The following is a 22,467-nucleotide window of genomic DNA, read 5'->3' on the forward strand; positions in this document are numbered from 1 at the left end:
TCACTGGCAGAACACTGCACAGAAGAACAAGGAAAGAATGTAAAATGTTCTCAGTCCATAACATTTTATCCAGAATGCCTCTATTTCTGACTTCAGTCATGCACCCTGGCACTGAATCTGTGAGGCATTGGACCCATTTGTCAGAAGAAACAACCCCACCGAGGCTTCGAAAAAACCAGTCCAAAAGAGCATCAGCTATAAATGGTGTGTTTCACAGCCAGTTCTCTGTGTGTTCGTGCTACTTACACACACATAATTTCCATTGTGTTCAAGTGAGCAGTCTCTCACAGCCAGTCCATTACATTAATGTCTATCTTGGACAGCTGCAGTTGAATGAGCAGACCTATACACAAGTGAATATTACTCCTGTAGCATGAATTCCCCTCCACAATATAGCATTCACACTAAATGCAGCACCACTTTCTTAAAAATGTGGGCATACGGACTGCTACTGAGGCGGGGGAAACCGACGCCCCCGGCGGGGGAAACCGACGCCCCCGGCGGGGGAAACCGACGCCCCCGGCGGGGGAAACCGACGCCCCCGGCGGGGGAAACCGACGCCCCCGGCGGGGGAAACCGACGCCCCCGGCGGGGGAAACCGACGCCCCCGGCGGGGGAAACCGACGCCCCCGGCGGGGGAAACCGACGCCCCCGGCGGGGGAAACCGACGCCCCCGGCGGGGGAAACCGACGCCCCCGGCGGGGGAAACCGACGCCCCCGGCGGGGGAAACCGACGCCCCCGGCGGGGGAAACCGACGCCCCCGGCGGGGGAAACCGACGCCCCCGGCGGGGGAAACCGACGCCCCCGGCGGGGGAAACCGACGCCCCCGGCGGGGGAAACCGACGCCCCCGGCGGGGGAAACCGACGCCCCCGGCGGGGGAAACCGACGCCCCCGGCGGGGGAAACCGACAATCGGCTAGTACTACCTGTTGTCACCACTTATTTGCCATTATGTCTGGACCCTCACGGCTGCTAAACTACTGTTTGGTCTTGGTAAGACAACTTATCTGTGAAAAAATACATTTTTTCACATTGCATTCAGATGTAGCTCTGTGGCTGCCAGCCAGTGTAACATTTCCTCACTGAGTTCCTGTTTTATAGTGGATCATAGTGCGTGCAGTACAGCTTTCCTTGGCCCTCAACTAACTGCATCATTGGAACTGGGAAGTTGGTCACTCACTACAACTGCTTCGTATCTAGGGGAGGGATTAGTTGGCTCTTACAGGCAAGCTATGTGTTATCCTGCTGTGTGCTCAGTATCTTGAGCCAGGCATTCTGCTGATAGTGCCTCCTTCAACAAAATTTTTTAAAATTCTGTTTACAGTAGGGGTAGACTTCTGACATTCCAAAGATTCATCAATCACACAGGTTGATATTTTATCCAAAGTTCCCAATACTCAGGCAACTTCCACTCCCATAGTCACCCTTGGGGTGAATTTGTATAGCTTTAAAAATGCACGTTACTACCCCTCAATATTTGTCATGTCAACACAGGATACATAGAAATTCATGACTCTGCCAGATATGTGACAAGCATGGATGGAAAGCCAAATCATCTGCATACTGCAGACGTTTGCTTAACCTTGCACAGCTTACACTGAGGACAGGCCACATATTTGAACAAAATTTCCTTAAACATTTTTGCCATTTATCAGCATGACAAGAGAGAAATCAGCATTGGACTAATATGCCATTTCTGATGACTAACACCTCTGACAATACCTCAGTTACAGTCATCCACTCACAAGCAGCACCAGAGGAATATCACAGTCAAGCAAACATTAATGGTTTGAGTTGGAGCCAGGGCATGAGTAACGACAACCAAAGGTGTATTCACTTATTTCTTATGTCTGTTACTTGTAATTAGGGTCTCAGTGATGTTCTAAGGCCTTCCATGACATCTTCCACTGATCTGTGCCCGCAACTATTGTTGCTATGATGGTCTAACACAAGACTGCAACTCACCTCGCCATCATCTTCCCCTTCTCCCTGTTCCCGTTTTCAAGCACGATATGCAGTACACTAGGACTCCCATACAAGAATAACATTGTGTGATGAAAACCTGAATAGTATTGTAAACCCCGTGAAGAAATTTGATCTCTTTTTGCTGTAAAAATGTTTGTGGAAGCGCACTTCACAATGTTGATATTGTGCTGGACTATACACAAGCACTGTAATGGAAAGTGAAGTTATAGTTTGGCACATGTGACAGATGAGATCTGATGGAATATGATCAAATGTTTTGTTGCAACACTTTGCTTACCTAGGCCTGCAACTGGATGATACTGTGAATCATTAGTTTTACTGTTTCTATTCTTTGCCATGAGGTCTGGTTTGTGTTCAAATAATTATATCAAACTTGGCACCCATTCTACATCTACATCAGTAAAGGCACATAAGTGAGTACTTAAGATGCCAGCATCCAAGTTCAAATGCATCTGGAAGCTTAATTGTTGGCATTCTTTTTTCTGGTAGTTCATAATAGATCTAATAGATTATAGTTAATATTCTCTGACAAGTAACTGACCCAGTAATGTTGATAACTAATTTGATAATGCTGCCTGCCCATTCATTAGAGCTTTAATGGCTGTATGTAGGTGCAAAAGTACATCATTATTTGTTCACACTTTGTCAAAGTACTCTGGGAAATTTTAACCACTGCTTTAAACATTTAAGGATAGTAAGTATTAAGTGTGGTTGTAGTAGTGTGTAATATTTCTTATCATGAACTGTTAAAGGTATCATGTTTCATTCTGTCTTTTAAGAAGAGCTCTTCAAATGTTGCTTTTGTTGTTGGTTATTTTCTCTATCATAAAACATTATAACTTTCATGACTTTAGCTACAGGTAGTTTAATAAATGTATCTGAAACAGAGTGAAGCCCATACACAACAAGAGCAGCTATTTCATTACTCAGACACACAATTCCATTATTTGCATAAATGTCAAAAAAATCTGTCTCTCTTTCTAGTGAATTTGCAAAAACAATTAAAAAATGGAAATGTGTAGCTTTGAACTCTGCACCTTCAAGTTACCGTGCAATGCTTCTATCATTTCACCATGGAGAATGGATTTGGGAAGAGCAGGTAATTTTGAGGCCATAACCTTCATTCTAAATCATGCAGAGATATATTTTCAAGCTGCAAAATGAAGAATATGAGTGGCAGTGGAAAACAAAAAACTTGTTGGTAAAACTGGTCTTCCATTCTTAGTTGCTTGAATGGTAGACAGTGAGCACTTAGAATCTGAATGCCAATAAATATACTAAGGCTAAGAGTGTGCTTATGTCAGTGATTTGAACCTTCCGAGAGTCAGGTCCATAACCTATGCAGTTAAGTAAGCGATCACTAGCATGAATACTGAGTTAGTATCAGACACCTCACATTTACCACACCAATGACACTCATCTCCCCGAGATCAATCCCTGGTCTGGTTTTTATGGCACTATTGCCAAATGGTCTGATCTTTCCAGGCTTTTGTCTAATATGGCACAATTGTTTGTTTGCTGATGAGTGTACACTGACCCCTACCTCAGCACCTCAATGCCTCGAGCCATCACAATTCTTCAGAAATGAATTTAACAATACCATGGAAAGCACACAGGCACGACAAAAAAAAAAGAAAAAAAACTGTAAGAAAGTGAGCTCTCAGTGAACAAGGCCTCTGTTATATATAGATAACATACACTCACATACTCACGCAAATGCAACTCTCACACATGTGATCACACTCTCTGGCAGCTGAAGCCAGGCTGCGAGCAGTTGCACATGATTAAACAGGCAATCACGTGGGGGTAAGGAGGAGGCTGGGACAAGGTGTGGGAGGGTAACAGGGTAGAAGTGAGCAACAGTAGATTGCTGGAGATGACCTGCAGGAGACAGGACATAATAAGGTTAAAGGCAATAGCAAAGAGGGTCACACTCAAAACAGTACCCTGAGGCACACCAACTTCCTGGTAAAGGTGTCTGACAAGGCAGTACCAACATTCCTTGAAAAATCAATACTTTAAAAATACCTGAAGGACATGGGGCATGTGGCCTCAGAAGTGCCACATGTAGAGAGATCAAGAATACCCATCCTTCAGAAGGTGTTTCAGGCATTCTGCAAATTTAAAAACACTGGCAGTGTCTGATATATCCACAGAAAACCATTCGCGACACACGTTGACAAAGTGATGAGATGGTCAGCTGCAGGACGGCCTGATCAAAATCCGCACAGTACAGTGGTCAGTGAATTGCCACACTCTAGTCACTATACCAGCCAGGCATGAATTACATGTTTCATCAGTTTGCAAACACAGCTTGTGGGAGAAATGGGGCAGTAACTAGAAGGAAGGTATTTTTCCGTACTGGGCTTGGGTATGGGTATGGGAATGACAGTGTCTTTATGCTGGCATCTGGCAAACGGCGCCCTCTGCCCAGATGCAGTTGTACATAAGAAAGAGCAAGTGCTTGCCCACAAAAGAAAGGTTTAGGAACATCTGAATGCAAACATCGTCCAGCACTGTGTTGGAGGATCGATAGGAAGTGAGAGCAAGTTCTCGCCCCCTCATACTAAAGGCAGCTTGTAGCACTCGCTAATCTGTCAAAATAAGGGTACTACCCAAGCCTCCTCCACTTGTTTCTGGTGGAGGAAGGCAGAATGATAGTGGGTGGAGCTTGAAATCTCCGCAGAATAGCAGCCCAATGGATCTTGGTCCTGCAGGGCCCATACAACAGATGAGGTAGTGGAACTGTTAGAAGAACTAGTTAAGGAAATCTAGCTAGATTTTTGCTATCCTGAAGGGTGCAACGACACTGTGCATGCAACTGTTCATAATGAATGCAGTTTGCCATCATAGAATGATGGTTAAAAACATGGAGAACACATCTCTGCATGTGAGTTGAGTCACAACACAGCTCAGTCAATCAAGGCACTGGGACATGGCACAGTAAAGATGAAGGGCGAGAATGGAATATTGTGTGGTGGTAATGATGGCATTTGTAAGATACTCTACCTGGCCATCACAACTGGAGAAATTATGTTACTCAAAGGGTGCCAGGGAACAGTAAATCTCGAGTCATCCCTAGAAAGTTGCCATTTGGGTGTGCATATATGTGGGGTAGGAGTCAGAAAATGGATAGCAAATGGTAAATGGTTGCTCGAGTACGTACTAGAGACAGTGATGAGATGATGGGCAAATTGGGCAGTGCAGGAGATTTCCAGATATGGGTAGGAGTGCATGTAGTTAAAAGGAAGATGGGTACTCCCACGATAAGGCAAATTAGGTTAAGGTGACAGAAGTTCAGCCTAGAGGGCACCTCTCTGTCAGGTTCTGGGAGATTTCCAAAGAGAATGGTGTGCATTACAGTCAACGAGCAGCAGAAAGGGGTGAGGGAGTTGGCCAGTAAGCTGGATGAAGAGTGTCCATGACACGGAATGACTGAGGGATGTAAACAGTACATATGGAAAAGTTCAGGAGAGGAATGTAAAACACGGACAGGAATAGCTTCAAGCTGGGTAGTCAGGGAGAAATGTTGACTTTGAACGTCCTTCCATATGAGCAGCATGACTCCCCTCTCTCCTCCTACGATATGGAATGCCATCTTTGGAGAGAGGGAGTCAAAGCAGACTGGGAAGAAATACAAAAGCTCAAATCAGTCAGGAGGATGCAATTTTGTTTCCTGCAGGCAGAGAACTAGCAGAGGCTGCGATTCCAAGAGCAGCTGCAAGTCATCTTTTTGGATTGAAGGCCACTAATATTCCATTGGAATAATGTCATGATTAGGAAGAAGGAGGAGGAGGAAAGAGATGGAGAGGTGGCACCTCAGCGGCCATTCCTGTGTTACATTCTTGACTGCATTTACATAAACTTATGGCTCCTCTTTTTTGGTTTCTTAAACATTTTATTTTATCTGACACATTCCTGACCTTTATGATTTGTGCCACATATTGGTCCTAAACAACAAGATGTATGAAAAAGAAACCACTTACTGGATAAAGGACTGTTTGCCATGGTCATGGGAGCTGGCAAGTAAGTCAATGCAAGATCTGAAAGATCACAAGAATGATCATTCAATTCTGTTTAATATACCAGAGACCTATATTAATGTTACTGAAAGCAAATCCCTAATGACAAAAGTAACTAAACAGTTACTTTGAAATCACACTGCACAATTTGTGATGCACGTGCTTAAGTACACTACGGTAGTTTTATTGAATTACTAATCAACACTTGTCAAACATAACAAACACTATGACAAGTATACCTCTCAAAGTAGTTTACTTGGTAGTTATTTCACAAGCAGGAAAGTATTTTCAGAAGAGTTTAGGAAGTTGGATAGGCCATGAATGTATGAAGGAGAATGAGTCTGATATCATTCTAGAAAGGTACTTTGAAATGTGTTTGCAATTGCGAGTACCTGTCATTTGTGTTTGTGATATTTGCTCAAAAATGGAGAAATCTCAGTTCCCAACTGCAATCAGTAAGCATTTTAGACAACAGTAAGTGATAAGTGTCAATTTTAAGGAATATTTATTGTCATGTTTAATGAGTATCAACTATGGTGTAACACATCGCTTTGGTAAAGGTGTACATCTCACAATGTCTACAGTACCGATGAACAATGGTCACCACCACAAAGTGATTATTATTTTTTTTTAATTCAAATGACGGCTTTAAACTTTTATACCCTTCTCTGTTGTGCATAATGTGGTGTCACCGCCAGACACCACACTTGCTAGGTGGTAGCCTTTAAATCGGCCGCGGTCCGGTAGTATACGTCGGACCCGCGTGTCGCCACTATCAGTGATTGCAGACCGAGCGCCACCACACGGCAGGTCTAGAGAGACTTCCTAGCACTCGCCCCAGCTGTACAACCGTCTTTGTAGTGATGGTTCACTGACAAAATACGCTCTCATTTGCCGAGACGATAGTTTAGCATAGCCTTCAGCTACCTCATTTGCTACAACCTAGCAAGGGGCCCATATCAGTTACTATTGATATTGTGAATCATGTACCATCAAGACAGACGTTCATCATTAATGGATTAAAGTTAAGTATTCCACCAGCTAAGTCAGTTTTTCTAAATTCTAATTTCCTTGTCCTGTTCCAGACCTCACGCCAGCCTGCGCGAGTTAAAACGCATGCATTTTGGCCTCCTCTAGTAACACCTGCCAACCACAACACACAAAATCTAGTGGAAATTGATGCAGCATATCTGCAGGGTGGGATAACGATAATTAGTTTATCGTTCTTCACAGTTCATGATGATTTCAGTGTTTTATTCTATCATGATGATGATGATACCTGGTTAGGGGGCACTCAATGGCGTGGTTATCAGCATCCACACGAATCCCCAAATTTTACATGGTCCAGCCATGCCACTTTCACAAATGATGATGGCAACACAAACAACCAGTCCATGGGTTTATTCCTTGCTGTCTCATTCTTGTTCAGCAATGTGCCTTCCCCCTAGAACTGTCAGCATCATGACAACTGCCATTACATCAGGAGAACGAAGATGAAGTCGAGCTGTCAGTAAGATTCTGTACACTAACCAATGACACATGACTTGACATTAATAATTAAAGAGAGTTACTTGTTTTAAATTAAGAGCCAGTATATGAGTGGTCTTTCAGATATTTTTTGGTTCATTTAGCAGGTAATTTAGACTTGAGATAGCATTTCAGTTAACAGTGCTAAAGAAGTTGCAAAGTTTGTGATGTCAGGAAACAGACTGCCATGGGAGATGCAATGAGACTGAAATGGAGATGAATAGGATATTAATAAAGGAGTTTATTTGATTAAGCAAGTTGGTAGTGTGCAGAGTAGCTCAGAATAGGAGGAAGTATTTTAACGGTTCAAAGCCCTGAGCTGATGAAATATGTCCTCACCCTGGGAGGAGGACAGGAAGCAGTGTGGGGTTCATTACATGCCACAGAACCAAACTTTATATGCTACTGGTGAAAATCACACTTGCTCTGCCAGTCTCATACGTGCATCCACTACTTTCACTCACCTGAGCAATGGGGCGCGTGCCTTCCTCCTCAGCAGGGCCTGATTGACAAAAAAAGAATTTGCGTGTTAATATAAAAAATACTTTATCTGCACAAGTAAAACAAACTAGTGATAAACTAAGTGTGTTTCAACATGACCTGATAAAGAACAGAATCAATTGTTTCTATCTCTTAGAAAAAGTACGGATCAGTGTATAATTGAGCATCTAATCTACTCAATTATAAACAACCATCAATATTACCGAGTTCCAGAAAGCCAGAACTTTATTCCGGTTGCACGCTTGCTATCTGAAGACTGGCAGCGACAAATAAATGTTTATTGTCATCATTTCACATAATTATTGATCAAATTTTAAAATCTGCTTAATAAAACATACAATCTTATGTTACACAGTTAACACAGTGTCACGTTTAACATTTAGGAACTGTGTGTAAGCTTGTTTATGCACCTTCACTACTTGCATTCATGTACCGACATTATATTCATCCAGTATTTGGCAATGAGAGCACTTAGTGTTTTGCAGAAAACTTCACCATAATTTTAAATTATCATGAATTTCTCTCACAGATACCCCACAGAAAGTAATAGCAAAAATGTTTATCACTTACCACATTTTTGCTGTTTGTGCAGTAATAATGCCACATCAAACACATTCAATGTAACACTCCTTTCTTTACTTACAGATGGGTACAAGTAGTGAGGAGAATGAGTGGCAGGTGAGGCAGATTATTTCTCAGGTGGATTTTTTGTAGAGGTGAGACAGAAAGAAAATCTGATGCGTATGGGAACAGGATGGATTAGGAGACATAATAGGAATGAGGTGGAAGTGGGTGGAGTAGCATCTGGCTGGTGTTTTACAATTCTGCCTTATGCCACAGAACAGAGGTATGTCAGTTGCTGGCATCTGAACAGGCTTGAAACTGAAACTCACCCTCAGTGCAGCGGATCTTGCCAATGACAGCCACTGCACGGTTTCCACCCTGGAGCCATGCGACACTGGACAACTTAACAGTATTTCTCCACTACATAGCCTTTGTAGGGGAATGTGCAGTGGCTCACTAGCCAACCCAAGTTCCAGACTCGACATCAACTATCTACTTTGGAATGCATGACTATATTAATAAGAATGCGGCCCACAATATTGGCATTGCCAGTGCTACCTACAGCAGTGTTTGTCAGTTGTTACAGACAGAGTGCTCAACTGGAAGCTTCAAGAATAGTTTTCATATTAGTGGCAATCTTTTCATGCATCAGGGCATTCTCTTCCTTGCCTTCATCAGAAAGTTGTTTCATTTGCTTCATGTTGGCATGTACCATCTGTGCCACAATGAAACACTCTTCCTCTTGTCCACTCAGGAACATCTCTCTTCTAGTGCTTTTATAATTCCTTTTGTGTCTCTGGAAGCTTTTTACCAGTGTCTTGTCATCCATTAGGTAGCCTTCATCTCTGTGTTCAAGTGCTTCTGCATAGTGTTTGAATGGTTTTGCTCCGTGTTCAAATGCCTTGTGGCACTTCTTTCTTTCATCCTGGTATCTTTCTGCCTGCACCATTCCACATCATCATACCTCCTTACTGATGTCTTGGCCCAATTTCTGTATTTTTCTTCCAGGTGTGTGCCTCATGGTTGACACTGCCATCTCCTCCATGGGGATGACAGTTCATACTTTTGGCTGCTGTTACAGTCAAGACTTTTCCTCTGAGCACAGCAACATTGGAATCTAGGACATCATCAGTGCAGCTTGCAGTGCTCAGCTTAGCTCATATTAGTGACAACCTTACAGCATATCAGGAGTATTTTTATGTTGCTTGCACTAGGAAGCTGTTTCACTTGCCCAACATTATCATGTGCCTTCTGTGTTGCAATGAAGTTCTAATGTTCATGGCTACCTGAGCACATCTCTCTCCTTGTGCATGGATCATCCACATTAGGTGGGACATATGACCACGAGTGTGGGTGGCAGATGGGGCAAGGCAGCTCCCTGCTGGACTCCCTGTAGAGAGGTGAGGCAGAAAGATGAACAGATTGGTCTGGGATCAAACTGTAGTGAAAGTCTTGATGGGAAATATTTTATGAACAAAGGTACTGGCACCAGAGACAAATCTAGTGAAGAGGAAGTGATACTGTATTATCAGCCATTCTCTCCAAAAGCATTGACACATTCATCCCACATGCTTCAGTTGTTTTCACTCTACTATACACTCCCAGCACCTTCATTTCAGAGGTGATCAGCTTTCATATGTTATAAAGTAGATCATAGAAACCTTATTTCTGCTGACTGTATTCTTCATAACCACCCTCCCCGTAATTCAAAAGACAGCTCCATAAATAATTGTAAACAATTAATTCCAAGAAACTATTGAGACATTCAAGACAAAATAAGGAAAAGAAAACAAATGTCTCCAGTACACTATCTCATGAGAAAGAAGAAAAACAGTACATCAAGAGAACAGTATCTGTACATTTGTGGTGGTAGATTTCCAACTACAGTCACGATTTTGATATGATTTTCATTAATAAAGACATGCATTAATTTTAGTTACAAGACACAGACATCAGTTTTCTTCAAGAATGGGTTATCAGTGAAAATACATGTCAAATAGTATATACCTAGCAAATAATGTAACAAAGATAAATAATATCTACACTGTCTTTGCCATCCACAATTAAGCCAAAGATAGGAAGCTCCTTCTACAAAACATACTGTACTCACTTCTGTACCAACAAAGAAAAAAACACATTCTAGCATCACCTGTCAGCTTCTGGGTTCTAATTGTACATAAACTGAACAACAGATCACAGTACACAATGAAATGGGACATTCCTATGGTTATGCAGATTCTGAAACAAACATTTTGGCAGGACCTTTATGTCTGATTGACCACAGAAAGGTTAAGGGAGCCCCTGAAAATGTTAGTATCAAATAACTTATGGTAGTACTGAACGCATCAGCTATGACCATTTATAAACTAGATTCACACCCAAATATTTCCATTTAAGTTACTACCATAATAGGTTGTACAAAAAGGTTCAGTTTTGAAATACAAATCATCCTCTGTTTCTTCTACTCACATCATTCATTCATTCATTCATTCATTGGAGTACCACTGTTTGATTAAGCCTCTTCCCTGGCTTCTCCTGGTATTCTGGTCTCAAGCTACAGGCATTGCAGCTTGTAGTCCATGTAGCCTGATATCCACTCAATGCCTCTCACCAGACTGTCACCTCAATGTTCCCCCCACTCACCTCTCTAGGATAGGAGCATGTAATTGTCTTATCCTATCTGTCACTCACTCCATCACTACATTTGTCACTCATCTCCACTACCTCCCCACTACGTCTCCTACTCCTGCCTGTTCCCTGTCCATTTTTCTGTTTCCTTTTCCCTCCCTGTAATTCTCAGCACACATATTTCCACAGCTATATAGGTAAACTTTGTATTTCTGTAAGTCAGTAAATACTCGCCCCAAATCAAAGTCCTCAATATTCAAAAACATAAATATAATAAAATATATTGTGATTTCTGGATTCTAATTAAATTGTGTATGGTGGACTGACTAAGGGGTTGCAGAAATCACATAGATAAGAACTATAAACCCACTATCCAATCAAAATACCTGGGCACCCTTATGTAACGGGCAACTGAGCATTTTAATTCAATGAGAGGTGGAGCAACTATTATAGGAAGTGAAATGATAATTAAATGGACACCCTAGCTGCAAACAGGCGGTGATGTACTTCATTGGGGAAATGTTGAAAATGTGTGGCCCGACCGGGACTCAAACCCGGGATCTCCTGCTTACATGGCAGACGCTCCATCCATTTAATCATCATTTCATTTCTAGCAAAGCTGCATGGTTATCCATGGCAATTGTTCTTTCGGCAACAGATACTGCCATCATACATATTATAGGAAGTGGCAGGTAATACTGTTTTGTAAGCAGAATTCATCAGTCAGGGATCTGAGTACACTGAACATGGACTTTTCTTTGCATTACACCTGAATAATTAACACAGGGATGAATTTCAGCCCTTCCAAACTTGCCCAAGTCAGCTGTCAGCGATGTGACAGTTAAGTGAAAATGTGAAGGAACAACCAATGCTACATGAAGTCCAGGCACACACAGTATGCTGATGGACAAGTGCTTCTATCATTGTGGTAGGAAATAGTAAAAACCAGCTTGCAGTTAGCTGCTGCAGTCACTCTTCAGTTTTGAAGTGCAGCTAGGAGCCCGCTAAGGAAATGGCTGTGTACAGGGAGTTAGAAAAACTGGTTACAGTGGCTGAGCAGCTTCTGGAAACAACATTTCTGTTCAACATAAAGTCACACTGACTGTAGCATAAAAACCCATGACTGCTGTTGAGTGGATGAGTGGAAACGAGATTTGGAGTGACAAACAGTGCTATACTCCGTGGGTATCTGACGGAAGAATTTGAATAGAGTGACTACTCAGTGAACATTATCCGCCATTAACTCTACTGCCAACAATGCAGTGCAGAGCAGGCAGTGTAACAATATGCAATTTCTCCTCTTTAACTTGTTCTCCCCTTATTGTACTTCAGGATATGATAAATGCAGAAGGGTAAGTACATATTTGACAGTATTGTGCACAACACACAGCAGAGGAACAATTCACAGACAACGACCGATTTGATCAGCTCAACACTTGTACCTCTCATGGATCAGCATTGTTAGGCAAAGGCTTATAACCAGTGGCATTCCTGAAGAAGGCTTGCCTGCCAATGTTCCAACCTGAAAGCAATGGATCGTCTTAGGGATTAGTTATAAATGGCATTTTCACTCCATACCCTGTGTCCAATATTTCTACCTTGTCTGGTATCAGCTATCTAGGAAGAATGGGATGGCATCCACCCACAGAGATTTCGAAATGTCAAAGTGTCCCCAGAAGAGTTCAAGTCCTCAAAGGAGAACACAAAATCTTAATGTCCACTAATAGGTGTCCAGATACATTTGATTCTCTAGTGTACAGAGCAGGAATGTAAGCCTGCCACAGTGGGCTCTTACTCTTACTCACCAGGTGACTTCGCTGCACCTGCAGTACTGGGTCCAGCCTCTGGTGACCGTAGCCGCTGTTGTTCTCCACTGGATACTATTGTACACACAGAGAGAAAACATCTTTCAAGTACTTTATGTTCACTTTAGTGACATGCTCTTAAATTATGGCTGCGATTGAGGGTAAATTTGCGTATTTTATCATGGACAATGATGTACTGAGGCTATAACCAATCTCAGAAGCCATAGTTACAAAAAGAAATCCACATTCATGGCATATAGGAAAAAAAATTTAAAAAACTTTGGACTGTGTTCACTGGGCACCATGTTCACAGACTGTGCTTGTATGTACCACTCCAGAGGAGAGATGCACATATCAATGACTTCTTATCAATGAATGCCATTTTGAAAGAAGTTTTGTGTACACATTATGAAAAGAGCAATAGAAAACAACATGTCAAACATAAACGTACAGATATTGTTCATTAGTGTTATTTCTATTTTGTGTGTGGTGACTTACATCAGGGGACAATATGCACCTTCAGCACTGTACAGCTATCACAGCAGCTTTGGGTGCCAAACTACATGTGTTAAAATAAGTATTCTGTGGGGTCACCACACTGTCCTGTAAAGCAATAGGCTGCCGAAGGAGTTATTTCAACAACTGATGTATGTTGTGAGACACAGAAGAGGAACCTTCAAAATTATTGTGAGTGTCTCTTTTATACTGAATGAAGGTGATCTTTTAGTGTAGTTCATGAGTGTGATGATGAAGGGAATAAATAATTTGTTAAGTCAAAAGTGACATAGTAAGTTATTTATATAAATGTGATGCGTCAAAGGCATCAATTTTGAATTTTAAAGTAATTATAACAGAGTTTGAGAAGAAGTATAGAAGATAAGGTACAGAATATAATACATCATTGTATTAAATAATTACACCACATGACACCTGACTGCAGTGTTAGGGGACAAACGACATGAAAGGGAAGCTGTGTTGACAGAGGAGTGAGACAAGTGTCAGAGTCCTGCACAACTGAGTAAGCGAGCACAAAATGTGAGATCAGGAGACCACAGCCTAACTTGATAGGCTGCCCACCCCACCTGTCATAGACATGCACAGAAGTTGTGACTGAGCCTTATACAATGTACAGATATAGTTTAAGTCCTTTTGGTCACACATATTATAAACTTGCCAGTCAGTACTATAGGCAAAATGTCAAAGGTGGTGGTGTATGCATTTATCTAAATCCCAAGCTTAAATTTAAGTTAAGATATGAGGCTAAACCATTAATCATAGAAAAGAAAGTAATTGTTGCAGCAATTTGCAGATCACCATCTGGAGATACTGAAGTCTCTCTTAAGAATTTGGAAGAAATGCTAGACATTTTTCTCAAATGAGAACTCTGCCATAATTCTTTGTGGTGACTTTAATATTAATCTATTGGTCCAGAGTTCAGTAAAATACAAGTTTTTAGACATACTAAAAGCTTCAACTTGTTTCCCCATGTATCAGCTCCCACTAGAACAACAGATTCCAGTGAAAGCCTAATAAATAACATCTTCTCAAATGTGGTCACACATGAAGTTGCAGTTACAAATGTGAATATAGGATTATCAGATCATAATGCACTAACCTTTAATCTCACTGCAACTCCCAAGGAGGGGAAAATAAAAAGGAGTACAAACGATTTTTCTCTACTGAAAATTGTAATCAGTTCAAAAATAATGTTAAAAATGCAGTTTGGCCAGAGGTCTTGGCACAAACAAACACAAAAGATGCTTACAATACATTTGCTTCCACTTTTATGGCATACTTTGAAATGTGCTTCCCAAAAAAGCTTTTGAGTTACAGATCATCTGGATCCAAAGGGACCTGGAGTACATCCGGAATTAAAACATCAAGTGAAACCACGATATTACTAAGTTTAAAGTTAAAAACATGTCATGATCAGCAGTTTGTTGAGTATGTGAGAACATACAAACAGACTTACCGCAAAGTAATATCAAAAGCAAAATTATTAAGTAATGATAGATTAATAAGGCAGGCTAGTAACAAGTCCAGAATGATGAGGTAAAAAAAAAGAAAAAAATTTGGGTCAAACTAAAGAACAGGAAATCCATCTTAAAAATAATGAAAATATCCCCATAGAAAAAACGCCATGGCAAACAATGTAAACAATTATTTTGTTAATATTCCCCTTACTTTAAGCAACAATTAACAGTGATGTCTCCAATGGTAAATACCAGCATGATGGCAATCCCATCAGACGAGCATTAAGTTCTAAAAGTCATTAAATGCTTGAAATCCAAATTGTCCTCTGGTTTGGATGATGTACCTGTATCAATAATTAAAAAATTGCTCCACGTGTTGTCGAACCTATAGAGCACATAGCAAACTTGTCCCTTAGTGAAGAGATATTTCCGGATAAAATAAAATCTCTAAAGTGATACCTCTACACAAAAATGGTGACAGACATAAAATAGAAAATTACCAACCTATATCTCTCCTCCCATACTTCTCCAAAATACTTGAGGAATTTATGAAAATCAGGGTTATAAAATATCTAGAAAAACATAAACTAATAAATAACAGTCAACATGGCACAGTACAGAAACAGCCATATTGCACAGAAATAGTAAGAAATTTTGAGTCAAATAAACAGGTTGTTGGAATTAATCTAGATTTAGCCAAAGCCTTCAATACTGTGAACAATGTAATATTACTAGGGAAACTTGAAGCAATATGCATCAGGGGTACCGTTAAAAATTGGTTTGAATCCTATCTGCAAAACAGGTCACAAGTTGTTGGGCTGAGGTCATCCAAGAATCTTCACAATTTTAAACCCATATCTGAACCAAAACAAATTTAAATAGTTGTTTCTCAGGGCAGCATTCTGGGCCCATTGTTATTTCTAGTTTATATCAATGACATACAGGCTCCAGACAGCCCAGCCAAAATTCTACTATTTGCAGATGACACGAGTATCGTAATTAGTGATAAAAAAGAATCACTGTGTACTACAGCAGAAAAAATGCTCTCATACATACAGTCATGGTTTTATTCAAAAAGGGCTATCATGCTCCAATGTATTTACATCAGAGACAAAAATGGTAAAATAGGTCTAAGCAATAACCACACATGTAAATTACTAAGAAAGTACTTTGATCAATTTTTGAACTGTAGATAACTGAATTGTTACCTAGAATTTCCAGATATTTGAGGAAAACATGGAAGCAGATCTACCACCTACAGCAAACAAACAAATAACCAAACAAACAAAAACCCTGAAAAACAACAAAGCCAGTGGAGAAGAAATAAAATCATCTCAACCATAACTGGTGTCAAGCAGAAATGACAACTAACCTTCAGATTATGTCTGAAGAAATATGGGAAACTGAAAATATTCCAGAAGACTGGAAAGTGGCTCCTATCCATCCTGTGCACAAAAAAGTCATAGGCATTATCTAAATAATTGCACAGGTATGTATCTGTTGCCAGTGGGCTGTATTATATTTTTAACAATATTACTAAACAAGGTAGAAGTAACACTTGACAGCCATTTGGGAGAATATCAAAGTGGATTTAGAAAGATCGAATCTGGCTCAGAACAGAATTTCAACTTTTAGTCCATACGAATTTTAAGACATAGTTTTAACATTTACAGGTTTTAGAAAAGCATTTGATTGACAGGTAAACAGTAGGTAAAGTGACTCAAGAACTTGGCATTACACTAAACTAGCAAACCTTATTCGTGAAACACCCACACACTGAAGCATAAATAAAGTTTTGGTGTGAAACACCTAAGGCACTCAAAATAACAGGTGAAATGCAGGGTGACAACATGTTTCCACGCCACCTCAACTGCATCTTAGAGGAAATAGTAAGATAATTGAAACAAAAGGCAAAGAACATAAGCTGTCACAATGAGACTGGAGACTTCAGTAAAAAGAGATACTGAAATTCAGTGTCTAGTATTTGCAAATGATTATGCCATTCTTTATAAAAATATAACAAATTCAGAAATACAAATCAACCTCTTAGAAGGAATACCTAACAAAGCAGCTTTAAAAGTTTCTGTAGGAAAAATGTTTTAGGGCAAACATAAAAAAATGACCCAGAAATCCTAGTAACAGGTAATGAACTGATAAAGAGGGTTTATAAATTTAAATATTTGGGAGGAAAGATTCAAGGCAATGGCTTCAAAAATATTAGCTGTAGACAAAATAGTATGTAAAATGGAGAAAGCATATGATATAAACATGAACATTTACAACAAGGTGTGTGTGTCTAAAAATTTGAAAATACAGCACTACAGCACAGTAGTAAAACCAGAATGTCTCTATGCAAGTGAATGTTTAATGTTGAATTATGAGTTACACAAACTTCAAGTCCTAGAATTAAGAATCATTTGAAAAATACTCAGGCTGCTAGGAAATCCATGAGCAGATTGTTAAGCATCTTTGGGACAAGATGTCAACAACAGGACAGATTCAAGTAGTTAGCAAAGATTTGGAAAGAAATACAAGAAAAAGACCCAGCAGAATGATAGGATTTCAAGAAGAAAGTGTTGCAAATGGAAGCATTCCAAGGCAGGAAGAAGAAGAGGAAGACAGGGTCAGAATGGTCTGAGGAAGAAAAAAGGATAGATAGTGAAGACGAAGGAAACCTGGAAGAAGAACAAAGGAGGAAGCATTGAAATTAGTATGTGGTCATTGATACCCCAAACAGAAAAACAAAAAGAAGAAGAATGTCTGTGATGTCATTAATATGAAACATCAATATCAAGGGCCCCACACACTTCCTTGGAGCACATCTACAGTTACATCTACAATGTTCCATACAGTTCTATGCAGTGTCCTATGTACCGATATATCTTCAGCCTTGTCACGAAGCTCATTTCATTTGTACATATTTTTTATTTAAACCACCCACCATCAATGCATTATGATGTTGGTACATCATTAGAACATTAAATGTTGGGAGCAAAAACAGAGAGACATCTTAAGTGAACACTGTGCACTGTGTTATTGTTACTTATGCAGCCGATACCAATAATGTAAGAGTGAGCACACAATGTATGCTTTAAGTCAGCCTTTCCCATCATTGTGTTTTGTGTTGTTGGGGGCATTACATGTGATCTAAGACAAGTTCATATGCCTAGGGATCAAAGGATACAGTTGTCTTTTCCACCATTTTTACGAAGTACATTACCTTGTTCTCACTTAATGTGGACACATTCTTTTAGGTAAATTGTCATTCTATGAATATTATGTTGACACAAAGCACTGCTACATTTTAATTTAAAATGGCTAAGTCGGCAAAATGAGAACAGTGGAGTTTATGAATATGTGGTTTCAATGGTAACGTTTTCACCATGTATGGGGATAATGCCATGGGACAGAGCATGGCAAGGAAAGATATTCTAATTTAAAGGATGAGTGTTTTGACATTATTGACCCTCCATTTTCAGAAAGACCTTCAGCATTTGATGAAGATCGTCTGGATGCATTAATCCACGATGATGCACATCATTGCACTCAAGAACCAGAAAATGTGATGAAGTATGACCATTCCGTCACTGTGCAGCATTTGAATACAAAGGAGAAGGTTCAACAATAAATCATACGGGTACCACATGCCAAACCATATAAATCAGTGGTTGGCCGTATGTACATTACCCTCTTGCTTGTTCTTGATTAGTGGGTGAATACCACTGACCATTTCTAACCTGTATTGTTACTGATGACTAGAAATTTTGTTTTTATGCTAATGTAAGAGAAAGAACGGAAAGGAATGCTTTAGTCCAAACAGAGCAGCAGTGCCACATAGACATTTGAGCATCCACACAAGATAATGTTATGGATATTGTGCAGAGGTCCGGTGTTAGAATATTGCTGCGGGGTGTGGGAGCCTTACCAGGTGGGATTGATGGAGGACATCGAAAGGGTGCAAAAAAGGGCAGCTCGTTTTGTATTATCACGTAATAGGGGAGAGAGTATAGCAGATATGATATGCGAGTTGGGATGGAAGTCATTAAAACAAAGACGTTTTTCATTGCGGCGAGATCTATTTATGAATTTTCAATCACCAACTTTCTCTTCTGAAAGCGAAAATATTTTGTTGAGACCAATCTACATAGGTAGGAACGATCATCAAAATAAAATAAGAGAAATCAGAGCTCCAATAGAAAGGTTTAGGTGTTCATTTTTGCCATGCGCTGTTAAGGAGTGGAATGGTAGAGAGATAGTATGATTGTGGTTGGATGAACCCTTTGCCAAGCACTTAAATGTGAATTGCAGAGTAATCATGTAGATTTAGATGTAGGTGACCATGTGGTGTACTACGAGTTGCTTGCATGAGGTGAAACTTTCCTGTTGGTATTTATTGTCAACAACAGACATCTTGCAGATATAGTTCCAGAAAAACATCCAGGAAGACTGTGTGAAGTGGTGCTATTCCACAGTAACAGTCACCAGCATTCTGCTAGACTGGCAACAAACACTATAGAACAACTGGGTTGAGAAGTCATTTTGCACCCACCCTTTTCATCTGATCTTGCACCCTCAGGTTTCATCTTCTCTGCTCTCTGTTCAATGATCTTGACATACTTCCTTTGGAGTGAAAATACACTTTGAACATGGCTTTTTGCTACAAAACCACATGATTTCTACAGTTGTGGATCCAGAAAGTTATCCCAACAGACTGAAGTGAACAACGAAACAAATTATATTATTTATGATGATTTAAGTCTCCAGTATGTATAGTCTGACTTTCTTAACTTTTAAGAAACACTACAGTGTTATGCATCAGCCTAAGACGTTCGATTGGCCATGAAAGGGTTAATCTGGAAATAAGCAGTAAAAGGCTAAGCCAGGAATTACATTGTTGCGTTCTGTCCCTCTGCCAACCAGATAAATTGTCATAAACCTGCAGGCCAACTGCGTGAGAAGTTGTGGTGGACAGATTTAATGCAAATGTCATAGAGGTGATGGGGTGGCAGAGGGTGTAACATAGGAGGTACAGGTACAGGTACAGGCTAGTACTGAGGGAAGGATTGTGAAACTTAAGTTAAGGGGAACTCCAAAATTTTCAAATTAGGGAAGCTGGTATGGGAGTAGAGGGGGCGAGAGGAGTATGAGATGGGTCTCGAGAATGCAGTACACAAGTTGTGAAGCCACCAACAAGTCAGCCACCTTGTACTCAGTAGCATGTTGTCACCGGGTAGTCAACAACACTCTTGGCAGGCGGGGGATTGAGAGTAACTGTGGCACCCAGATGGGTCAGGCTATTTCACACATCAGTCAGGTGGCAAAATTCATTACTACTTATCGTAGTGTGCCTATTTGTAATGTTTGCTTAACATTACAATGACAAATTTCTAAATGTCAATTTGGTACTTAAAAATTTGTCTTTTTCCTCTTTGACCACATTTCCCTCACAATTTACCACAGTACACATTTTCAATGCAACTGCACATTTGTAACCAATCTTTCGTAGTTACAATAACACCGCCAATTTTCAGTATGAATTATGTATGACATAATTAACATCCAGTGTTAAGTTATAGTATAGAGTTTTTAAAAACTGTTTCACAAAAATTATTTAGCACACCACCAATGGAATATTAATGTCAAAGAAAAAGATGAAAAATAAAGTACCACATAATAAAATATTAAAGTCGTAACTTTAATGTGTAATTAAGCTACTGAAGAAAGCAAATATCTCACCTGCCAACAGCTCCTCCATCCTCAACTTCTGCGGCATCTGTAAAAATATTAAGAAGCTGAATAACTTTACATCAACAGAATTTGAGTGTAAATCAAACATCTTGATATGTGGCAGTGGTTGTCTTCTCACTGCACATGCTCATTTTAATGTCAAGAAGTTGCTAAATTAAAATAGTGATGGAGATAAGGAATCAGGTGCTGTGGCATGTACATACATGTGGAATTTTATAAAAGTGAGATTGATGAAAACTGCATAATGATCCAAGTGAAGAACCACAAAATATTTTAATTTTAATTGTCTGAATTCATTACAGCTGCCATATACAGCCACTGTCACAGAGAAGGACAAAGGTGCCCACAAAAAGCAAGGCAACATTGGTGTTTGGAGGCTGGTGTAAGGACACTGCCAGTGACCGAAATAATGGTACAGCTTAGTTTGCTGGAATGAACACCCCTCATGAAAGGGGAAAGGAATAACAGACCATTATAAAATTACAGATTGTCACAGTTAGGAGATAGAGAAATTATGTCATGTACAATTCTGATAGTGTCTCCATTGGATTTCAAGTTACTGAGAACCAGCAGATCCCAAAGTGATGAGCCACAGCAGTTCACGTAGCATACGTCGCAAATGACATGCCATGTAGTGTAGCAGAGTTGTGGCTGCTTACAACTATGTGACTCACTTTCTTTTGTATTAGTAGTGTGATGTTGATAGGAAGCCATAAAGGCCACATGAATACCGAGAATCCTGATCGAAACACTTTAAACTATCTGCAAGTACTGTAATGACTGCATACCTACAAAACTGGAGGACACTGGCCTCAACAATACATTATGATTTTATGAGCTTTTTCTATTTAGGGGTGTACTAACCTGTTCCAGAGTGTTGTTGTGTTAGAGTAATTCTTCATCAAAGTTCATATTTTGGATTCCAACATGCTAATAGCTGCCCCAGTGGTAAGGAGGTTTAATGTGTCGAGGGTATGCCCACAGATACTTAACATGCGTGGCCAGCACATAAGTTTTCATTTCAATTGAGTCACACTACCCTGTTAGGGAGCTTCTTACAGATGCAAGCAGTTTGTTCAAGGTACATTGTTGGTTAGGGTTTGGATAGTTATTTTCTATGTATTTTGTGTTTATTAGCACATGCTCAGTTAGCCCCCAAACTACACTGAATAGCTCTTGTTGTTCACACTGCTACAGCAGACTGCAATGTGATTGAAATATAGCACTGTAGGCATCCAAATCGCTATTGATGGCATTCTCCTGTAAAAATGCATCGGTGGCAACTGGCATCAGTGTATCAGCCTCACTGATTTGTACCTGTACACACAGAACAAGTGAGACTTGTGTGTTTCATAGTGAATGACTAGTGGAAGCCACTTCATACTGTGGACAGTGTTAAGGTGATATGCAGAAAAGTATATCTAATTTACAAAGAAGATAGTGTAGGTGTCTTGAAGTGTACTATGTGACATTGGTAGCAATGATATATGGCATCATAAATCACAAATACTGTAACAGCCTAGCACATGTTCATAGCAACACTGCAGAGAGCAACAATGACAGCATGAAGAACCAGCATAAAGGTGTGGGAGTTTAAACAATTGGAAAATTTTATATCCAGCAACTAAAGGAACTATATGCCAATTTGGATACACAGCTTAACCAACAAAACTATCATCAACAAGTGTGGTACTCAGTACTGATGACTTAAC

General features: G+C 40.1%; 1 protein-coding gene across 1 annotated transcript; it reads left to right on the forward strand.

The window, feature by feature from the left end:
• Positions 1 to 430: 430 nt before the first annotated feature.
• LOC124572281 (nascent polypeptide-associated complex subunit alpha, muscle-specific form-like) lies at positions 431 to 21,141 on the forward strand. Its single transcript, XM_047131128.1, has 2 exons — positions 431 to 916; positions 21,058 to 21,141. The coding sequence occupies exons 1-2, from the start codon at positions 431 to 433 to the stop codon at positions 21,139 to 21,141; spliced, it is 570 nt and encodes a 189-aa protein (XP_046987084.1).
• Positions 21,142 to 22,467: the final 1,326 nt, after the last annotated feature.

The sequence above is a fragment of the Schistocerca americana genome, unplaced genomic scaffold, assembly GCF_021461395.2.
Source record: "Schistocerca americana isolate TAMUIC-IGC-003095 unplaced genomic scaffold, iqSchAmer2.1 HiC_scaffold_18, whole genome shotgun sequence".
Taxonomy (NCBI): domain Eukaryota; kingdom Metazoa; phylum Arthropoda; class Insecta; order Orthoptera; family Acrididae; genus Schistocerca; species Schistocerca americana.

What these genes read in the sequence shown, in the direction of transcription:
- LOC124572281 (XM_047131128.1), top strand. Translation starts at nt 431, where the DNA reads ATGTGGGCATACGGACTGCTACTGAGGCGGGGGAAACCGACGCCCCCG. An exon ending in GCGGGGGAAACCGACAATCG is followed by an intron (nt 917 to 21,057) that starts GCTAGTACTACC and finishes AATTCATTACAG; the next exon opens with CTGCCATATACAGCCACTGT.